The 17,212-nt window shown below is 52.1% G+C and overlaps 7 protein-coding genes across 7 annotated transcripts; 2 read left to right on the top strand and 5 right to left on the bottom strand.

The window, feature by feature from the left end:
* Nucleotides 1–503: 503 nt before the first annotated feature.
* An11g06640 (uncharacterized protein) lies at nt 504–1,494 on the top strand (the record flags this gene model as incomplete). The annotated part of the gene is made up of 2 exons (XM_059750345.1): nt 504–1,286; nt 1,474–1,494. 2 exons carry the CDS (start codon nt 504–506, stop codon nt 1,492–1,494), a joined length of 804 nt encoding a protein of 267 aa, XP_059606346.1.
* Nucleotides 1,495–1,815: 321 nt separating this feature from the next.
* On the bottom strand, nt 1,816–7,622 carry An11g06630 (uncharacterized protein; the record flags this gene model as incomplete). The annotated part of the gene is made up of 8 exons (XM_059750344.1): nt 1,816–2,012; nt 2,064–2,213; nt 2,269–2,402; nt 2,439–4,719; nt 4,770–6,375; nt 6,447–7,090; nt 7,186–7,280; nt 7,336–7,622. The coding sequence occupies 8 exons, from the start codon at nt 7,620–7,622 to the stop codon at nt 1,816–1,818; spliced, it is 5,394 nt and encodes a 1,797-aa protein (XP_059606345.1).
* An 856-nt stretch (nt 7,623–8,478) lies between these two features.
* Nucleotides 8,479–9,270, bottom strand: An11g06620 (hypothetical protein; the record flags this gene model as incomplete). Its single annotated transcript, XM_059750343.1, has 5 exons — nt 8,479–8,537; nt 8,623–8,664; nt 8,820–8,906; nt 8,998–9,099; nt 9,183–9,270. 5 exons carry the CDS (start codon nt 9,268–9,270, stop codon nt 8,479–8,481), a joined length of 378 nt encoding a protein of 125 aa, XP_059606344.1.
* Nucleotides 9,271–10,407: 1,137 nt separating this feature from the next.
* Nucleotides 10,408–11,405, top strand: An11g06610 (uncharacterized protein; the record flags this gene model as incomplete). The annotated part of the gene is made up of 3 exons (XM_001394602.3): nt 10,408–10,706; nt 10,800–11,073; nt 11,133–11,405. 3 exons carry the CDS (start codon nt 10,408–10,410, stop codon nt 11,403–11,405), a joined length of 846 nt encoding a protein of 281 aa, XP_001394639.1.
* Nucleotides 11,406–12,515: 1,110 nt separating this feature from the next.
* On the bottom strand, nt 12,516–13,910 carry An11g06600 (uncharacterized protein; the record flags this gene model as incomplete). The annotated part of the gene is made up of 2 exons (XM_001394601.1): nt 12,516–13,415; nt 13,479–13,910. 2 exons carry the CDS (start codon nt 13,908–13,910, stop codon nt 12,516–12,518), a joined length of 1,332 nt encoding a protein of 443 aa, XP_001394638.1.
* A 623-nt stretch (nt 13,911–14,533) lies between these two features.
* An11g06590 (uncharacterized protein) lies at nt 14,534–15,558 on the bottom strand (the record flags this gene model as incomplete). The annotated part of the gene is made up of 2 exons (XM_001394600.3): nt 14,534–15,294; nt 15,372–15,558. 2 exons carry the CDS (start codon nt 15,556–15,558, stop codon nt 14,534–14,536), a joined length of 948 nt encoding a protein of 315 aa, XP_001394637.1.
* A 395-nt stretch (nt 15,559–15,953) lies between these two features.
* On the bottom strand, nt 15,954–17,141 carry An11g06580 (uncharacterized protein; the record flags this gene model as incomplete). Its single annotated transcript, XM_059750342.1, has 5 exons — nt 15,954–16,069; nt 16,128–16,290; nt 16,350–16,788; nt 16,954–17,034; nt 17,113–17,141. 5 exons carry the CDS (start codon nt 17,139–17,141, stop codon nt 15,954–15,956), a joined length of 828 nt encoding a protein of 275 aa, XP_059606343.1.
* Between the last annotated feature and the right edge of the window lie 71 nt (nt 17,142–17,212).

The following is a 17,212-nucleotide window of genomic DNA, read 5'->3' as shown; positions in this document are numbered from 1 at the left end:
AGGTGTTCCTCAAATAAAAAGAACCGGCGCGCCAACTCAACCAATCCCAACACACCGGATCTGCCCCACCCGCCCGATCCCTGCAAGTTGGGCGCCTCATCCCTGCAAGCCATCCCAACTAGCGCCGGGCCTCTGCCTCCTATTGGCTGCACTAGTTCACGTTGATGCCATTCCACGTGGGCTGGGACCCACTCTCCCGGATAGGCCAGGGTTTTTCATCTTTTTTTCCCTGTTCTGCCCGAACGCAATTAGGCTTCGCAATTGCATATTGCAGAGAAGAATCCCAGAGAAGAATCCCAGTGATTCATTCGAGCGATAGCTGATACCCTCAGGTACTATATATTTGTGAGTTGAGAAAGCTTCCCAGCAAGCTACCACAGACATCATCCCGTCTACAAACCTACACCTACTATCACTAGTCTGCATGATCAACACTAACCACCAAAAGTCACACTAGGGTTATCACATCAATAGCATTGAAAACAACATCAACCAACATCAAAATGTCCCTCCCACGCACCTTCACCCGTCTCCTTACCAAACGACCACCCACCCACCTCAACCCTTACACCCAAATCCGCACCATCAAAGCCGGCGCCGCCTCCTCGGCCATCGAATCCCCCTCCACCCTCCCCTCCTACCATGACCGTCTCGACCAGCCCCCAACTCAACCACCCTCTCAATCTCAACTCTCCGCAGCCGCAGAACATCTCATAACCACCCACCCGCTAGTCCAATCCCTCCGCTCGAACCCCTCCTACAAAGAGTCCCGTCCCCACCTACACATGAAACCCTCCCACCGGCCCAATCACTTCGTCGCGGGCACCCTCTCCGGCGCGAACAAGGTGACGGTGCCGCCGTATATGTTCACTTCCATTGTCAACCCAAACCGAACCCAGAAGCAGAATGATGAGGGGAAGGAGGTAAAGGAGTCCCCCCGCGCGCGCCTCATCTCCGTGTTCCACATCGGTCCTCAGCTGTGCGGACACCCCGGGTACGTTCACGGAGGCTTGCTGAGCGTGATGTTCGACGAGGCGTTTGCGCGGTGCGTGTCGGATTCGTTTAAGAGCGGGTTGGGCATGACGGCGAACTTGAATGTGGATTTCAGGAAGCCGGCGTTGCCGGAACGGGTGTATGTGCTCAAGGCGGAGACGGTCAAGGTTGAGGGGAGGAAGGCGTGGGTGGAGGGAGAGATGAGGAGTATGCCTGCTGATGGTGCTGAGGGAGAAGGGGAGACAGTAGTGGCGGAGGCGAGGGCGTTGTTTGTGGAGCCGAAGTTTGCGGAGGTGAGTTCTTTCTATTCTTTTCCCTGACGTGGTTTGTATGGGATGATGGCTAACTGATTGACGTTGTGTAGTCCATGGTGCCGCTGTATCGGAATTGAGGTGTGAAAAAGAAGGAGAGACAGGAGGCGATAACAATACCCTTTCATTTTTGTGCGATAGACTATAGATAGACCTATGTAATCAACAGATAGATACATCAGCAGACTAATAGACTCACTGGCCTCGGTACGAGTGGAATTTCTATCTAGATGGAAGCATGAAGCAACAGCAACACTCCCAGACGCCCTTCCCACAAAGGCACAGAAAGCAGACAGATGTGGCCCGAACGCAAATCCCCCCTAAAACAAAAGACAAGTGCCCTAGGCATTGCATGAATACCTCCCTTTTACAACCATAAGGGTATGTAGTTAGCTATCGTTTCGACGCACCATCTGTGCGCGATCGGGTTCTTTGCTCGTGTTATGTTTTGCGTCATTCGAAATCCTTCATGGCAAGATGCGAGTAGATCAACGGATCGTATGTGCAACAATCATGACAAGTGGAAGGCTCCCTGGCCTTCTTTGATGGCAACTGATAGCCGCTCGCGCAGTACATCCAGGCTGCTGTAGTCTGGAAGCTTCAAGTAGTTGACACAGGTCATGACACTCGGCAGGTAATCATCTGGTGTATAAGGCGGCTCGCTAGGACGGCACACCACCGTGAAGATGGGGGTGAGACTCTTGAAACCTAAATATTCTGTTAGTATAACTTCATATAATCAGAGCTCAAAGTACCTACCTCCAATTGGGAGTTTAGGACTGCCAGTGACAAATTGTAGGAAGTCTCGCCGTTGTTGAGGGCTCAGTTCACTCATCGTCTGAAGCAAATTCCGCACGCTTCGGCTGTCCATGTTGAAACCGTGATCGGCCTTGATCGAGTCCATCAGAGCTGCAAGAAAAATTGTTAGCTATCTCTAGAAGCGCATATGCAAGCGTATTCTTACTTTCAATGGTCCAATCCTCCTCAGCTCGGCCAAACAGCATGACAAGCTCCTGGGGGGTGAAGGTCCGAAGCGCAGAGTAGGGGAACACTTGCGAGAACCCGGCCCGGAAGGCCTCCACCTGTCGCTGGACACCGCTACCCAAAGTCATGTCTATCACTCGATCGACATACAGATCAACATTCTCGTTCGTTACGGGGATGTTAGAGCCGTTCTTGACCAATTCGATGGCCGGATATCCGGGCAAAGTGAAATCCAAACTCAAGTCTTCCACCTTGACTCCACCCACCTCGATCTGCTGCAGGGCTTGAGTCTTCTGAGCTTTCGACAGTGTCCTGTTGTCGTCCACGGCCTTCTTAGCGTTGGCAAACGACTTCAGCAGAAGCAATGATTTTGCCAAGTCATGGTCAACTGCTTTGACCGTGCCAAGAGAGGGGGCAACAGAAGATGAGCTGGCGGCGATTCGGAAGAAGGCCGGGTTGAAGGAAATGTCGATGATTCTCGAATCCAGCATGGACCGAGCAACAAACTTGCCCAGAACCTTAAACAGCTGAAGCTGTTTCTTGCCAGATTCGGAAGTGGCTTGCTCCTCACTCATAGGTGCCGGGAAAAGGCCACGCTTGCCAAAGGCATACTCATCGCCGTGGACGGACTCATTCTCACGCCAAAGCTTGAGCTTCTTCTTTGAGAACTCCTTCGATACGGTAGAGTAGAACTCCAGCGTGGGACCTAGACCGGTACCGACTTCTTCGAAGTACTCAACTTCCAATACGCTTGGCGAAGAACCGTACAACTCCATCACCTTCATAGCAGAGTCGAGAATACGACTTCTCGAGATCCGTACTTTTTGTCGCTGTAGCCGTCCGAGGATAGGCCGGTCATCGCGCCGGTGATCGCTGCGGTTGTCATCGTTCTGGGAGTTGTGCCATCTCATCATTGCGCGAGAGTACCCAAACGCCGTCGACTGAAGGAACAGATGACGCGTCTCGAACGGGAAGAGGAACGGGAAGAGGCGAGCGAGATCTTCACTCCAGCTGGGAAGGCAGCTGCTTGCCACGATAAGTGGCTCTTCCAGTTGTCGGTTGAGCTTGGCTGTGAGCTTTGTATTGATGAACTGCGCCAATGGCTCCGGTGTGAGAGAAACGAGGTCTTTCGTCTCTGCAAGTATATCGTCAAGGGTGGTGTTCATCTCATGCAAGACACGAAGCAACTGGAGGATGGATGCCGTCGTTTGGTCTTGACTGAGCGACGCAGGCATATCGTTGCTATCGTCCTTCGGCGTAGAACCGGATGTACCTTGCGTGAGCGTGGAAGGTTCTGGTGGCGGCGGACCTGGTACCCGTCTAAACTTGACCGTATGAACGGCAGACCAAACATTCCGGGCATGGGGCTCAGTGTGCTGACGGTTGTGATGGACAGCGCGATAAATGGTGGTCTCGTTCGAGACCGGTTCACCGTCCACGCTAAACTCGATATGCCAGTCGGAAGGAATCGATGCCATAGCAGCCGCATAGGAGGCGAAAGGTCGCCCGGCCATTGCTAGCGAACTGCCACCGGGAGGATTCTGCGCAGAACTAGAAGCCGACGCGGATGACTTGGACGCCGGTGTCGTTTGCGAAGGAGTAGCCACGCGAGTGCCGTCTTCTTTCCGAGCAGTGACCTTACCCGAAGATGCTACCTCCATGTTGACAGCAGTCGGGTCATGGACGTTATCGTCCGAGAGATCATCCTCCAAGTCATCGACGATAGCGTTCAATTCTTCGTCCTCGCCGTCATCTTCCGGATCTTCGTCATCACTCATTTGCCGTTCGTCGGCACACTCGAGGGGTTCATTCTCGTGCTCATTTTCGCCTGAAGCTTGATGCCGACCGGACCGCCTAGACCGGGAACTGTGGTCACGTCCCTCAGCTGGCGAATCGTTGGCACCCGACAGTGTCTCTCCTGGGCGCGCTGGTCTGCCGGTATTTGATGATGCTCGAGGCGTGGCGGCGGCATCGCCTGCAGGGAACTCGCCACCGGCCAGCTGATCTCGGAGACGTGCCGCATTTGCAATCTGAGACAGGATCGTCTCACGCGTGCGAGACGGTCTGGGCCGATCTGTAAGACTGATTCTGGGGTGGAGGAAATCATCCAGAGCTTTGAAGGTTGCTATTGCGTGGATGGAGACCATGATGTTTCGATACGTGCGAGGAATATCCGAGTCTTCATCCGCCACCAGCTTCAGTCTGAGTTGCTTGCCCAGCATGTAGGCGGCATTGCTACGAGTATTCTCCAATGAATTATGGCTGACGGTGGAGACCTCGAAATGCTCAGTCCGGCTGAGCAGATCCTGCAGCTTATGTATGAGGACACTGAAGGGCGTCGTTGCTGTGCTTTGACTCTGGGCCTTCTCCGAAATGGTCGATCCCATAAACGCTTGTAGGAAAGCTGCGCGAGCCTCGCGCATGGAGGTAGCTAGAGAGTGGTGAGCCATTGGTCTCTAAGCGAATTAGTACAGAACTCACCTTGAAAATCTCCAAACACATCGAGCAGCACTTTGATGATGCCAGAGTTGAGAAGTTCCGAGCTAGTGATACTTTCCAGTGCATCGCCATCAAAATATGTCGCAAGCTTTTGGAAAAGCGCAAGGCCATCTTCATCACTATCGCCAGCATAGAATGCCTCAATCTTAGCTGCAAGGGTCTTTAGTTCGTTCAAAGTCTCCAAAGCCTTGTCCCGCATATCCCTTCCTTGGCTTGCTTCGTAGAGTTCAACGAAGGCACGAGCATCGCGGATAACAATATCACGCATAGCATTCTCAATTCTGGCAGAAAGGGCATGGCTGGAGAAGGATGAGGAGCTTGCAGACTCAGACATATCGTCGTTGTCTTCGTCGTCCTGCTCATCATAGTCATCTCCTCCATCGGCGTCGTCGCCACCATTGTCTTCGCTACCGATCACATCATTTCCACCGTGGGATGGCTTAGATTCCACAATAGTCTCCTGGGCCGGCGATGAATCGCTCGCTGGCTTCCCCTGCTTGTCTGTGGATAGTGGTCCCTCAGCAAGCTTAAATATCTCGGAAATGACACCTTCACGGTGGAACTGGTGTCGATAAACATGTTCCAAGCGCTGGAAAAGGATCTCCGCACAGCGTAGCGCAGAGGACACCAGAGTCGGATGGTCCTTCTGTGAAAGGATGGCCGCCAAGAACGACGCATATGGAACCGTCCGCAATGCATCTTCAATCAAGCTGGCATCTAGATTATGCAGCATCTTGTGCTGAGCGGTCAGGACCTTTTGGCGCACCTCTAGGTTAACAGTACTAGAGTAGGCATCGGTCAAGGTCGGCAGCAAGATCATCGCGAAGCGCTTCAATTCCGTCTTGCAGTCCACGAGCAACGAACGCCGTTTCTCTTCAGATTCCTTGGCCTTAGGTGATTTTGGCTGGCGAGCAGCATCGCCTTCAGCGGGCAAGCCAAGCAAGCTGTCCGCCGAGAGGAACCGGTTCGGCGCACCCGGTAAAAGCTCACAAATAACATTGAGAGTTTCAAACACCTGTTCGCGGGGGCGATGAATCAGTGCTTGCATAACAAGAACACTGTCCATCTTCACAGCGGTGTCCTCTAGGTTTGCCGGCGGCGATACTCCCGTTAGGATCTGGTAGAGAGTGTCGACCACATCCATCTTGAGCAATTCAACGGACAGTCTCGGACTCGCTTTCGACGTGATGGCCAGCACACGGAGGAACTGTGTATGAATATGAGGCCCGATGAGATTGGTAGTGCCGGGCAAGAGCAGTCGAAGCACAGCCTTGAGCATCGCAGGCTCAATGAGCTCTTCCAGCTTCTCTGGCTTATGCTTAAAGCTTTCAACGATGCGGGAGACACATAGGCAGCCCTGCTCGACAACCTTGGGATCATTGCTGGCGAGAACGTTGAGCAGAGTAGGCATGACGTCCCTAACCACCGGGAATGAGTCGTGAGGAAGGTTGCGGCAACAATTAGCAGCCGTTGTAACTGCCGTACGCTGTGTACTAGTCGGGAAGAAATCAAGATACGTCAGGCAAGCCGTCAAACCCCCTTCGCGAACGATAGACGCGGGAAAATCCACGGATATTTTCGCCAGAGTCTGCAACGACTGGTTAGCCTGCCCGCCCCCGACAGGGGTAATTGAATGATAAAGGACAAGGAGTGACTTACACTGAGAGCTTGCTCAGCCAGATCGATGAATTGAATGTCTAGGAGCTTCTGGCAAAGGACGGGGACAGCTCCTACGTAGACAACATTGGCCACGGAACCACGCAAGGCCTCCATCAAATTGGCCAAGCAGCGACATGCGAGAAGCATGATCTCCGGATTTTCCTCACCGAAATCGCTTGGCTGCATCAAGGCGACCAATTCCTTTACATACGGATCAGGGGAAAACTGGCCGGAAAGATTATCCTCATTTGATACAAGTAGTAGATCAGAGAGCTCCTGCAGAGCGATCAGCTGAATGGACGGGTCATCCTTCATTCGCAGGTTGCACAGAATATCTCGCAAACGCGAAGACATGCCCGACATCATGCCGCTCAGAGCACGGAGGGTGCTTTGCAGACCCAAGGGGCTTCGCGACCCAAACAGACTGTTATGGAAAAGGTCCCCGTCATCCTCGTCGTCATCGTCATCAAGACCAGAGGGAATGGTTCCCTCGTGGCTATCACTTGGAGGAGAAGAATCCCGTTCTTCGCTTCGTTCCTGCTCCTCCATCTCCTCTTCCGCCTCCTTCATGATAGTATCGGGGCTGGCTCTGGAAGGGCGCTTTTTTTGTCGACGAGGCGATGGCTGAGCTGCCGAGGCATTATCTATCATAGAGTCAGCTCATCCTATCCATAGGGGCGTAGACCATGTGGCTCCGAGGTGTGAGAACTTCTTCCCCACCAGGCTGTTCCGTTCTCACCTTGTGACACCTTCCCGCTCCTGCTTGATTTCCGTCTAGACGCTGGAGGGGAGGCCTGATTTCTTGATGAATCCTCGGCAGGATGTGATGAAGGACTATAATCATGGTTCAGTCAGCCCACATACTATCAATATCCCGATCGTATCTTACCCAGGTTGGGACATAGCTGGACGATTGCGAGTACCGCGGCGGGTGGTTGCAGGGGACTGCGCCGCTCGGGGGGAAGTTGCACGTCGCTGTCGCTTGGATTTTCGGGGAGAAGAGGAAGGATTTGACTGTTCCGGGGCGTCTACCGATCGATCACGTCGCGCAGGGGCCTTTCGCTTCCGGTTTGGAGCCGAACCAGCGGCCGCGTTCGCAGGAGAGGGACCAGAGCCGGTAGACGGAAGGGAGTCTGCAGCTACTCTCGCGGCGGAGCGAGTGATTCTGGAGGACATGAGAAAAGGTTCACTTCCAGGATGTGGGTGGGGCAGAGGTAAAGAGTGTCGTGAGAGCGATCAGAATGAAGATGACAACAAAACAACAGCTTGTAGTGTGAGGGGAGAATCCCCACCCGACCCAGATAGCAAAGTATTATGACGGTGATGGTTCCCGCCGAGTACGCAGCTGGTGGGCAGAGCTCTCCATCCACCAAGACAGTTGGACAGGTCTGTAGGGAACGGGTTCTTGCGGGGGTACCACGAAAGAGGGGAAGAAGTCCAGGTATCAGGCCACAGGGCACAGGGCCAAAGAGTGAAGGGCAAAGAGATCAAGTATGTACCTAGCGGCAGTGGCGGAAGGTCCAGCAGAGGTTGGCTGAGTGGAAGAGTCCTCAAGAGGGTCCTGGCGGTGAGCACTGGGCCTTTGTCTGGCCATATGTCGATTGCTAACGAGAGCTAGATAAGGAGGGCTCGCTCGTCACTTGTCGCCGTTAACCCGCCATCCGTTACCCTAGGGAATGTTGACCAAGCGTGGGCAGAAAGGCGAATTGGGTTCCGTCGACGATCCGGGGGAGGGTGTAGCTGAGGGACGGCCGATCGGGGACGTGAAGGGGGCGATACTTGAGAGAACAAAGGTGTTCCCTGGTAACGAAGGCGTAGTCAATTAGTAGTATATACCAGAAAGCGCAGATGATCGTAAGAGTCGTGGTCGAGAACAGAGAAACGTGAATCGGGGTGGAATGAAGTGTGGTGGATGAGGTGATGGTGAAGGACGGAGTTTGGGGGGGGAAGATGATTGACGTGGTTGGCGGTGGTGAGTGACGCCGGCCTGAGGAAGCCAGTCCGGAAGGCGTCAGACAGCTAAAGTGCAGCCTCAACCACCACCACAGAGCGAGATCCCGATATTCTCCCATGCGAAGTTACGGCATTTTCCTGGATATACAATCTCAAAAATCTTGATCTTTCGATGCGGAATGAGCCGATTATTAATCTGGAGAATTAAATCTAACTGGTTTACCTAGACCATTGCGGTCAACGGGGTCTGACCTCTTCCTGTACCCTTGTGTCTAGTAGTTAACTATCTGCAGTAGAGGCTGATTAATAGCATGACCGGTTTGGAGAGATTTCCATCACAGTAGCCAAGGACTAAAGGGCTTAAACAGCTGTTTAGACCAGTAACTACCACAGTGATCTACCAGAAATTGCTAAGTATACCTGTTTCCTCAGTATCATTTAAGAGTATCTGTAGTTGATGTAGCATGTTGTCGGGCTTGAACGGGCAAATGCATATCCCGCTTTTGGCTATCTACTACTAGGAGTAATGAGTAATGTTGCAATCCACGGATCTTAAAGAGGTTACCATTAAGGTGTCATCCCAGGTCTTCAGCATTACCAAGTATCACTACAATCACATGAAACTCATACTGTAGATGGGTAGCGTGACAGGCCCCTTGCTGATACTCCTTGATACTATTTATAAGTGACGATTGGCTACCTGAGGGGCAGTGATCATCACAGTAGTTATACCCATATAGTACTTTGTGTGAAGGTAAGCAAACAAACCACTTGGCTTCGTACCTTCTCTTATCTGATGCAGAAAGCCGGCAAATCTACTCTGTAAGTACCTTGGGGTCGCACCATACTGCCCTGATCTGCATTTTCCCATTTTCCATATCAGAGCACCACATCTGTGACATTCCACTCAGTGCAGAACTGCAGATGACTGCATCTGCGCGGGGTTTTCAATGAATCTTATCGCGTGCGTGCCTCGGATTCATTACCCGGTCGGATGTGTGAACAGCTTTAATTCCCGTTAACCCACGGTTAATTCAGCGATGCATGCAAGAGTTGAGGAGATTGATACTTATGCCTAATGGAGCAATAGATAGCACCGTAACGGCTATAGCGTCGGGCTGGTCTCCACCTTAACGACCTAAATTCTTTTGGGAAAATCTTGCGGCAAGACAGGGTAATTCTGCCCGTGTATGGACTATGGAGTAGATAGGCGAAGCAGTTCTTCCCGAACCATGCGGAGTGAGTGGACGTCGCCATGGGGATGGTGACTCACACCAGTCCTCAATTGGAGGATGCCTGCAAATAACTGTTATGGGAAGTGTGGACAGGAGTTGACTGGCTTGGAAGAGAGAAATCCTGTGGGGGGATTAATTCAAGGGATACTTTTTAGACCGGCCTTGAGGGGGTAAAGAATGGAATAGGATGGATGACAGGCACCAAGTTACCCCCTCACAGGGCTGCTGTGCTGGGCCCGATCGATGGAGAGATAGATAGCCGGCTACCGGCTATGTGGGTATGCGACGGACATAGACCACTTTGGGAGATTCTCTGAGACGGGGATGATATTCTCATTGAGTCAAAACACTCAAGCATAGCTAATTAGGTGGGAGATTGAGAACCTGCTAGGCACACCATGATTGCCTGCGCAAGGCCATACTATAAATGGGGCTCGGTGGTAAATGCTCGATACGGTGGTTGATGATGATGTGATCGCGCCCGAGGCACACACCGAACATCCGTCTTGGTCGTTTTTTCTTCCCCGCCCGCCTCTTGCATTTCCCCCACGCTGACTAACCCCCCTGCGCCCGCATCCCATCCTTTTACCGGCGAACTCAAATCTCATTCATCGTCCATATCATCTCTCTTACCATTCCATCCCTCCCGAACTCTCTTCCGTCTGTCTCCGTTTCAATCTTCCAACCAAATTTCCATCTATTTTGGGCCAGTTTTGGTCCCTCCCAGCCTCTCCCACCATCCTGGGACACCATTCTGCCTCTCATCTGCAACCATGACCGACACAATCAGTGACGATGTCCACCGGCGATCCTCGCCTTTGCCTCCGGCTCCGATGGATGACTACGCCTTCCCTGAGCTTCGTCTGAAGCGCACAATGGACGACCCCGAAAAGACCCCTCTTCTCCTGGTGGCCTGTGGCTCCTTCTCGCCCATCACCTACTTGCACCTGCGCATGTTCGAAATGGCCGCCGATTACGTCAAATTCAGCACGGACTTTGAACTGGTCGGGGGTTACCTGTCCCCGGTGTCAGACGCCTATCGTAAGGCCGGTCTGGCTAGCGCTGAGCATCGGTAAGGCTCTTGTGTTCCACCCGGCCCTTCTACAACCCCGCCATTCCGCACCATCCCTCTCCATTCATGCGCTAACTGCAATGATTCTAATAGTGTCGCTATGTGCCAACTCGCCGTGGATCAGACCTCCGACTGGCTGATGGTTGATACGTGGGAACCGATGCAGAAGGAGTACCAGCCGACAGCCGTGGTGTTGGACCATTTTGATCATGAGATCAACACTGTACGACAGGGCATCGAGGCCGGCAATGGTACTCGCAAGCCCATCCAGATTGCTCTGCTGGCAGGCGCTGATCTGGTTCATACCATGTCAACTCCTGGGGTATGGAGCGAAAAGGATCTCGACCACATTCTTGGAAAATACGGCGTATGTTGTCTACAGATCATCCTCCCAGTTTCCGAGGTTGCCGCTAATTCACCTTGCAGACTTTCATTGTGGAACGCACCGGAACCGACATTGACGAAGCTCTCGCTGCCCTGCAAACATGGAAGAAAAACATCCATGTCATTCAACAACTTATCCAAAATGACGTCAGCAGCACCAAGATCCGTCTATTCCTGAGACGTGACATGAGTGTACGATACCTGATTCCCGTCCCCGTGATCCATTACATCGAACAACACAATCTATACAAGGACGATAGCACGGCATCAACCGACAAGGGCAAAGGCCGACAAGAACCCGGATCTTCGGGGTGAAACGCCATTTGGTGATTTCACTACGTCTTGAAACGAACCCTCCGAGTCGTCCCGCTTTCACCGCCACAGGAAGACTCGAGCACAGGCAGAAGAGAGCGAAAGAGAACATACGGGCGTCATTTGTAACAGAGTCAGCCCTGGTCGTCTCATGCACCCATTGAGATACCTAGTTCAAAGACCGCGCGGGATATCTCGGCCTGGTGCCAGAGTCATCATCACATCCCCGTTGTAACGTTGATCTCTTCTGTCTCTCCATTCGTCAATTTTTTTTGCCCTGCTTTCTCAAGATGTGCTTGATATACCACTTCCGTGACGTCCGCGCCCCTTGACTCCGACCGGGCACGGACTTCAATGGTGAAACGGGACATGAACCAACAGCTTTAACCCCTTCCTTGCTAACCACCTATAATGGTGGGTTTCGGTTTTCTAAAAAAGAACTCAGGTCATGTTTCGATGCTATGTCCCTTGATCAGATCAGGCGTTCCGCTGTGTTACGAGTAATGCGTTGAAGATACCATAGATTAATATTCTGCCTCCGTCCTTCCGGCCTGCCTTTGTGTGCTGCTATCATGTCCCCGCGATGATGTTTATACCCTGTTTATTTTGTTTCTGGCTCATTTGAGAATTTCTGTACCGATACGTTAGAGGGTCACCTACAGAGATGATGGTAGAATTAGACTTGAAATCGGACAAACAAACAAGTTATTGAATTTCTTTTCTGCGGTCATGATCAGAGAGATCGGGTATCTAGTATAAGTAGTGATGATAGTAAGTCTCTTCTATACGTCATCAAATGAAAAAGACGCAAGAGTTTTGTATGTATGAAGGTGGGTATGGACATCAACAAGGTCCCCACGAGGATAGTAATATGTATGTGAAAGATATAAGAACCCGAAAAGTTGATAAACATCATGAGGTTGCGGCACACCGACATACCCCACTCATGCAGACAAACCATCTCCAAGTTTGGGATACATGTCCCAAATCAAAGCTATCTATTGTGGTTGAAAAGGAGGAGATATAAGACAGGAAGGCAGAAAGAACACGAATATCAGGCATGAGTTCATATACATCATCAGGATCAGAGTGGGGAGGGGATATAGATATATTTTAGTCATCACAATCATTCCATAGATCCTCAGCTTCTATGACACCAACACAATGGTCAGGGTTGGTCTCGTCCATGACGGCCACCACTGTCACGGGGGTGCCTGAGGATGCACCAGCCTCAGAAACCAGCCGTCGCGCGTCGTCGATGGTGCTCGAGCTCGCGAGGCGGAACCAATCCTTGCGGGAGACACCGAAAGGTAGACCCAGCTCAGTGAAGGCGGAAACGTGCATATCTACATAGTTGCTCTGGGAGACGAAGCGGAGATGCCGTGGGGGCACGATTTCGGATGGTGAGAGATGGACCCATGACTTGGCGTTGGGGTGCTGGATAGCAGTGAGGAGAATGTCTAGAAGACGGACTTTACCCGAAGTAGACACCCTGGGAATCTGATCGAGGGACACGAGCATATCACGGACGAGAGAACGCTGATTAGGCTTGTCGTCTGACTGCGGGAAGGAGGTCGCGGTCTGTTGAGCAGGAATATAGTCTGATGGGGCGGCGGAACTTGACGCAGATGACATGCTCATAGGTGTCAAAGCTATGGACGCAGCGCCGATGGCCCCGCCAGGATGGAAGCCCTTGAAGATCTCCGCCGGGCCTCTGCCAGGAGCTGTATGTAGTCGCCGAGCCGTAGCGATAGCCAGTGCATCTCCCAGCGATAAGGCTACCGTGGTGGACGAAGTCGGGGCACAGACTCCGATCGAGGTCTCTTCATCCTCGTGGATCGGTGCCGGTAAGAGGATCCCCATGTTTGACGGGTGGAAAGAAAGCAGAGGACAAGTCGACGAGACCATATGGGAAGTGATAGCGATGACCGTGACAGTTGAAGGGATATGAGGAAGCATGAGCAGAAGCTCGGGTGTGCGGCCCGAGAAAGATATTAACAATAGCGTATCATGCTGGTGCATTCGAATTCAGTCAGCAAGCGGTTCTCCCTTGACTTGAGGTCAGGACAGCCTTACCGGTCGTATCATGCCCAGGTCGCCGTGCAAGGCTTCCGTGGGGTGCAGAAAAGCACTATAGATCCCCATACTATTCATGGTGGCTTCAAGCTTCTGAGCAATCTTACCACTCTTGCCGACACCACAGCAGACCAATTTCCCGCCATACTTGATGGTGCGCACAATCTGAGCCACCGCGCGCGCGAGGTTATCTTGTGCCAGCGGATCGGTCTGGTAGATATGCTCCAGATGCGCCAGAGCGGCGCGCTCCGCCGCGATAACCTGCAGGGCTGAAGTCACGGGCGCAGTGTCCTTGGTTCCCATTAGTGGGACCTCGGAGGGATCTGGAGGAGTCATCGGAAGGAGGAAATCATCGTGGATGGAGGGGTTGGACTCCGGGAGGGGCATTGCGGGCGACAGCGGGATCGCGAATGGCTGCTTCAGGTGCCCCATGGTCACGAAACCATTCTGTGGGGGGGGAAAGGGAGAGGGAAGAGAGTAAGAAGGCGCCTTTCTCCCAGGAGGTAGCCTGGGAAGAAAGATCCCGGACGCGAACCTGGAGACGCAGTGAGGAGGGGGAAAGGAGGAGAAATCCGATGGTGGGGGGGCGAAACAGAACAAAAAAAGTGGAGGGGAAAGAAGAGGGAAGGGGAAAGCCCGGGTGGCTGATTTTGGTGATAGGGATTATCTAGACTCCTCAGAGATAAAGAAAGGTTGCCTCGGATCGGATGTCTTCTCCAATCCGCGTGTCAGAGCTGACCACCTCCCCGAACGATTAGAAATTAAAATCTGTTCTTCATTTTGCACCACCTTCTAGATCCCGACGCATGCATCCTTCTACGCTCTTCTAAGTTCTAACCCCTACTTAGTCTGCCTCCGCCCGGCCATTCGGAATCCGCCATCACACCATCCGCAACGCTGCTGATGTCTTGCAGATCCATTCCCCGCTGCCGTTCCGGACTGGCTCAACTGCTTTCCATGTCAATAATTGACCATCAATATTATTACAGTGGCGAAAAAGATATGCTAGTGTACACTGTCTGAAACAATCCATCCATCCCTTTTAGTTGCCCCTCTTAAGCCCGGGAAAGCGGCTTGATACCCTTGTGAATAGCGGCAATTCCACCCGTCAGATTCTCGAAACCACGTCCCGGGATCATGAAGCCAGCCTTCTGGATCATGCCGCGGAACTCCTCCTGGCTAGGGAACTGCTCGATACTCTCGACCAAGTACTGGTAGCTGTCCCGATCACCCGCCACCAACTGACCAATCATGGGAATGGCGCTGAAACTCCACTGCTTGTAGACCGCATTGAACAGGGCGTTGTCGACCTTGCTGAATTCCATGCAGGCGAACACACCACCAGGCTTCAGCACACGGAACGCTTCGTTCAATGCTGCCTGCTTATCCGTGAAGTTGCGGATACCAAACACCACAGTGTAGAGGTCCACCGAGTTGTCCGGGATGGAAGGCATGGACTGCGCATTGCCCTGCATGAACGACAGTCGGTTTGTGTTGTAGTAAGGCGTCTGCACGCTGCGCTTCTGGCCCTCCGCCAGCATGTCCGGGTTGATATCGGCGATCGTTACGCGGGTTTCGTGGTCATTGTTGATGTTCGTCGCGTGGTCCAGCATGCGAAACGCGATGTCGCCCGTCCCGCCGGCGATATCGAGAATGTTCCAACCACGTCCTGCCGTATCGTGTTCGCGAGAGGGAAGTGCGGATCCGGGGTTGAGAGAGCGGACAAAGTGATCTTTCCACAGGCGGTGGATGCCCAGCGACATCATGTCGTTCATCACATCGTAGGACGAGGCAACGGAGCTGAACACGGCCCCCACTAGAGATTGGCACAAGTCTTAGTAAATCGTTTCTTTCTTCGATCATGTATATGCAGAATATCTCCGATGAACCTACCCAAAGACTCCTTCTGTGCTTCGGGAACATTTTGGAAGCCGAAATGGGTCATGCGATCGTCCTGGTTGGTCTTGGGCGACTCCTGGGCACGTCGCGTGCAGGAGAAGCAGCGGTATGGTGTCTCCGGGACGATGAAACGTCTCCGGGCTTGCAATTGGAGACTCCTCCAGACGGTGCGGGACGACATGATGGCTGGACTGAGGTGAGGATGGATGAACGGTTGGTCGGCGGAAAGAAGAACGAGAATCCCAGAAGCGGAATCCGTTCTGGATCCGGGATCCTCAGGCACCCGCCCGGTCTTTTTCTCCCCAACTCTTCCGCCGGCTCCACTTTCACTTATCGTCGAGCATTTACTACGCTCTCACGTATAGAGTATGGAATGATCATCTTTTGTGCACGATAAAGTATATCTTGCACTCATATTTGCCATACGATTCGGCCAATTCAACGCTTTACAATTGATTTACTAGAAAAGTTTAATTACAAGTAGGTATTCTTCGACAGATGAGCGGGAAGCTGCAGTCCCTTCATAAGCCACTCATCAAATATCACTTCTCCCGCTGCAGGTCTGTCCTCGGGGTCCTATGTTAATGCTCTTCGCACAAACTTTAAGAATTCTTCCTTGTTGGGTCCCTGGATATTAGCCGCCCTTTCCTCAAGCGTCATGTTCGGCACTGGCGCAAGCTCCTTCCATTTCCCTAAACTTATATTTTAGCTGAGCTTCATGTCATGCAGCTGGTTCAATTGGTAACATACCATCCTCATCCCAGAATATCGAGCCTACCTTGCTTCGTTTGATGAACTCGGTGGGAGGTGGTCCCATAATTGCAACCATCTCAGCAAGATGGACTCGATCATCAAAAACATCATCACTGTTTCTGCCATCGAATAGCGTTTGAGAGCAGACCATATCCCAGGTCTACATGAAGGTAAGTATGGGATGAATGAAGAATGGACTCGATAAGCACCATCTCTTACCATCAGGGCACTGCTCCATACATCCACCTTGTTATCCCATTTCATCATTAGCACCACCTCAGGAGCCCTGTAAAGATTTCGCATGATATCCTCGTCATGCTCTTCCTCGCTGAAGCGGGCTTCTCCGAAGTCACTGAGCAATGGCAACCCATTTCCGGGGACAACTATATGGCTGGTGTAGATTGTGCGCTCAGGACCAAGTACCTTTCTAGGCGAGGGTTCCTCAATCTCAGAATCCTCAAGACCCGAGAAATTCTTTGGATCACCTGGGAGAAGCAGATTCTTTAATTGTAGATCTTCGGAACTGTCAGCCACAATGGATAGTAAGGATTTCTCGGAATCATACCAGTATGTATGACCTGCGCTTCGGTATGTAGGAAATCGACTACACCTAATACCTGTCGCAATGCAGGGCTTCAAGGCGTCAAGGCTCATCACCCTCCCAGGAAAGAAAAATAGAAACTGATCAACACTAAGGCCAAGTGGTTGATGTACGAGACATATGTGACGGCCATGGGGGCCTTCTAGGAAGAAATGATCCTATAATTCCCGAATGAGAGCTTGTCCCGCATGATCTGTTTTAATTGCATTCATGCGTTTATACACGTCAAGTTCATGGTTCCTGTCCGCAGTGCCGGAAACATATATCTTCAAGGCGACATGCTTGAAATCACTGAAGTTACACCTTCAGCATAGGAGCCCCAAACGTGATTACATAGCGGGCTCAAGTGGCTAAGAGTATATGGATTGTAGGTGATAAAACGAGGGAGTGTCGACTAAAGTGAAAATCATCTTACCTCAGATCGCGACCGAGCCAGACTGTAGATGTGACACCTTAGCCTGCAACGACTTGATATCGGCCG

Source organism: Aspergillus niger (genome assembly GCF_000002855.4).
Source record: "Aspergillus niger supercontig An11".
In the NCBI taxonomy this organism is placed as follows: domain Eukaryota; kingdom Fungi; phylum Ascomycota; class Eurotiomycetes; order Eurotiales; family Aspergillaceae; genus Aspergillus; species Aspergillus niger.
Note: the sequence above shows the minus strand (reverse complement) of the source record. Positions and strands in the feature narration are given on the sequence as shown.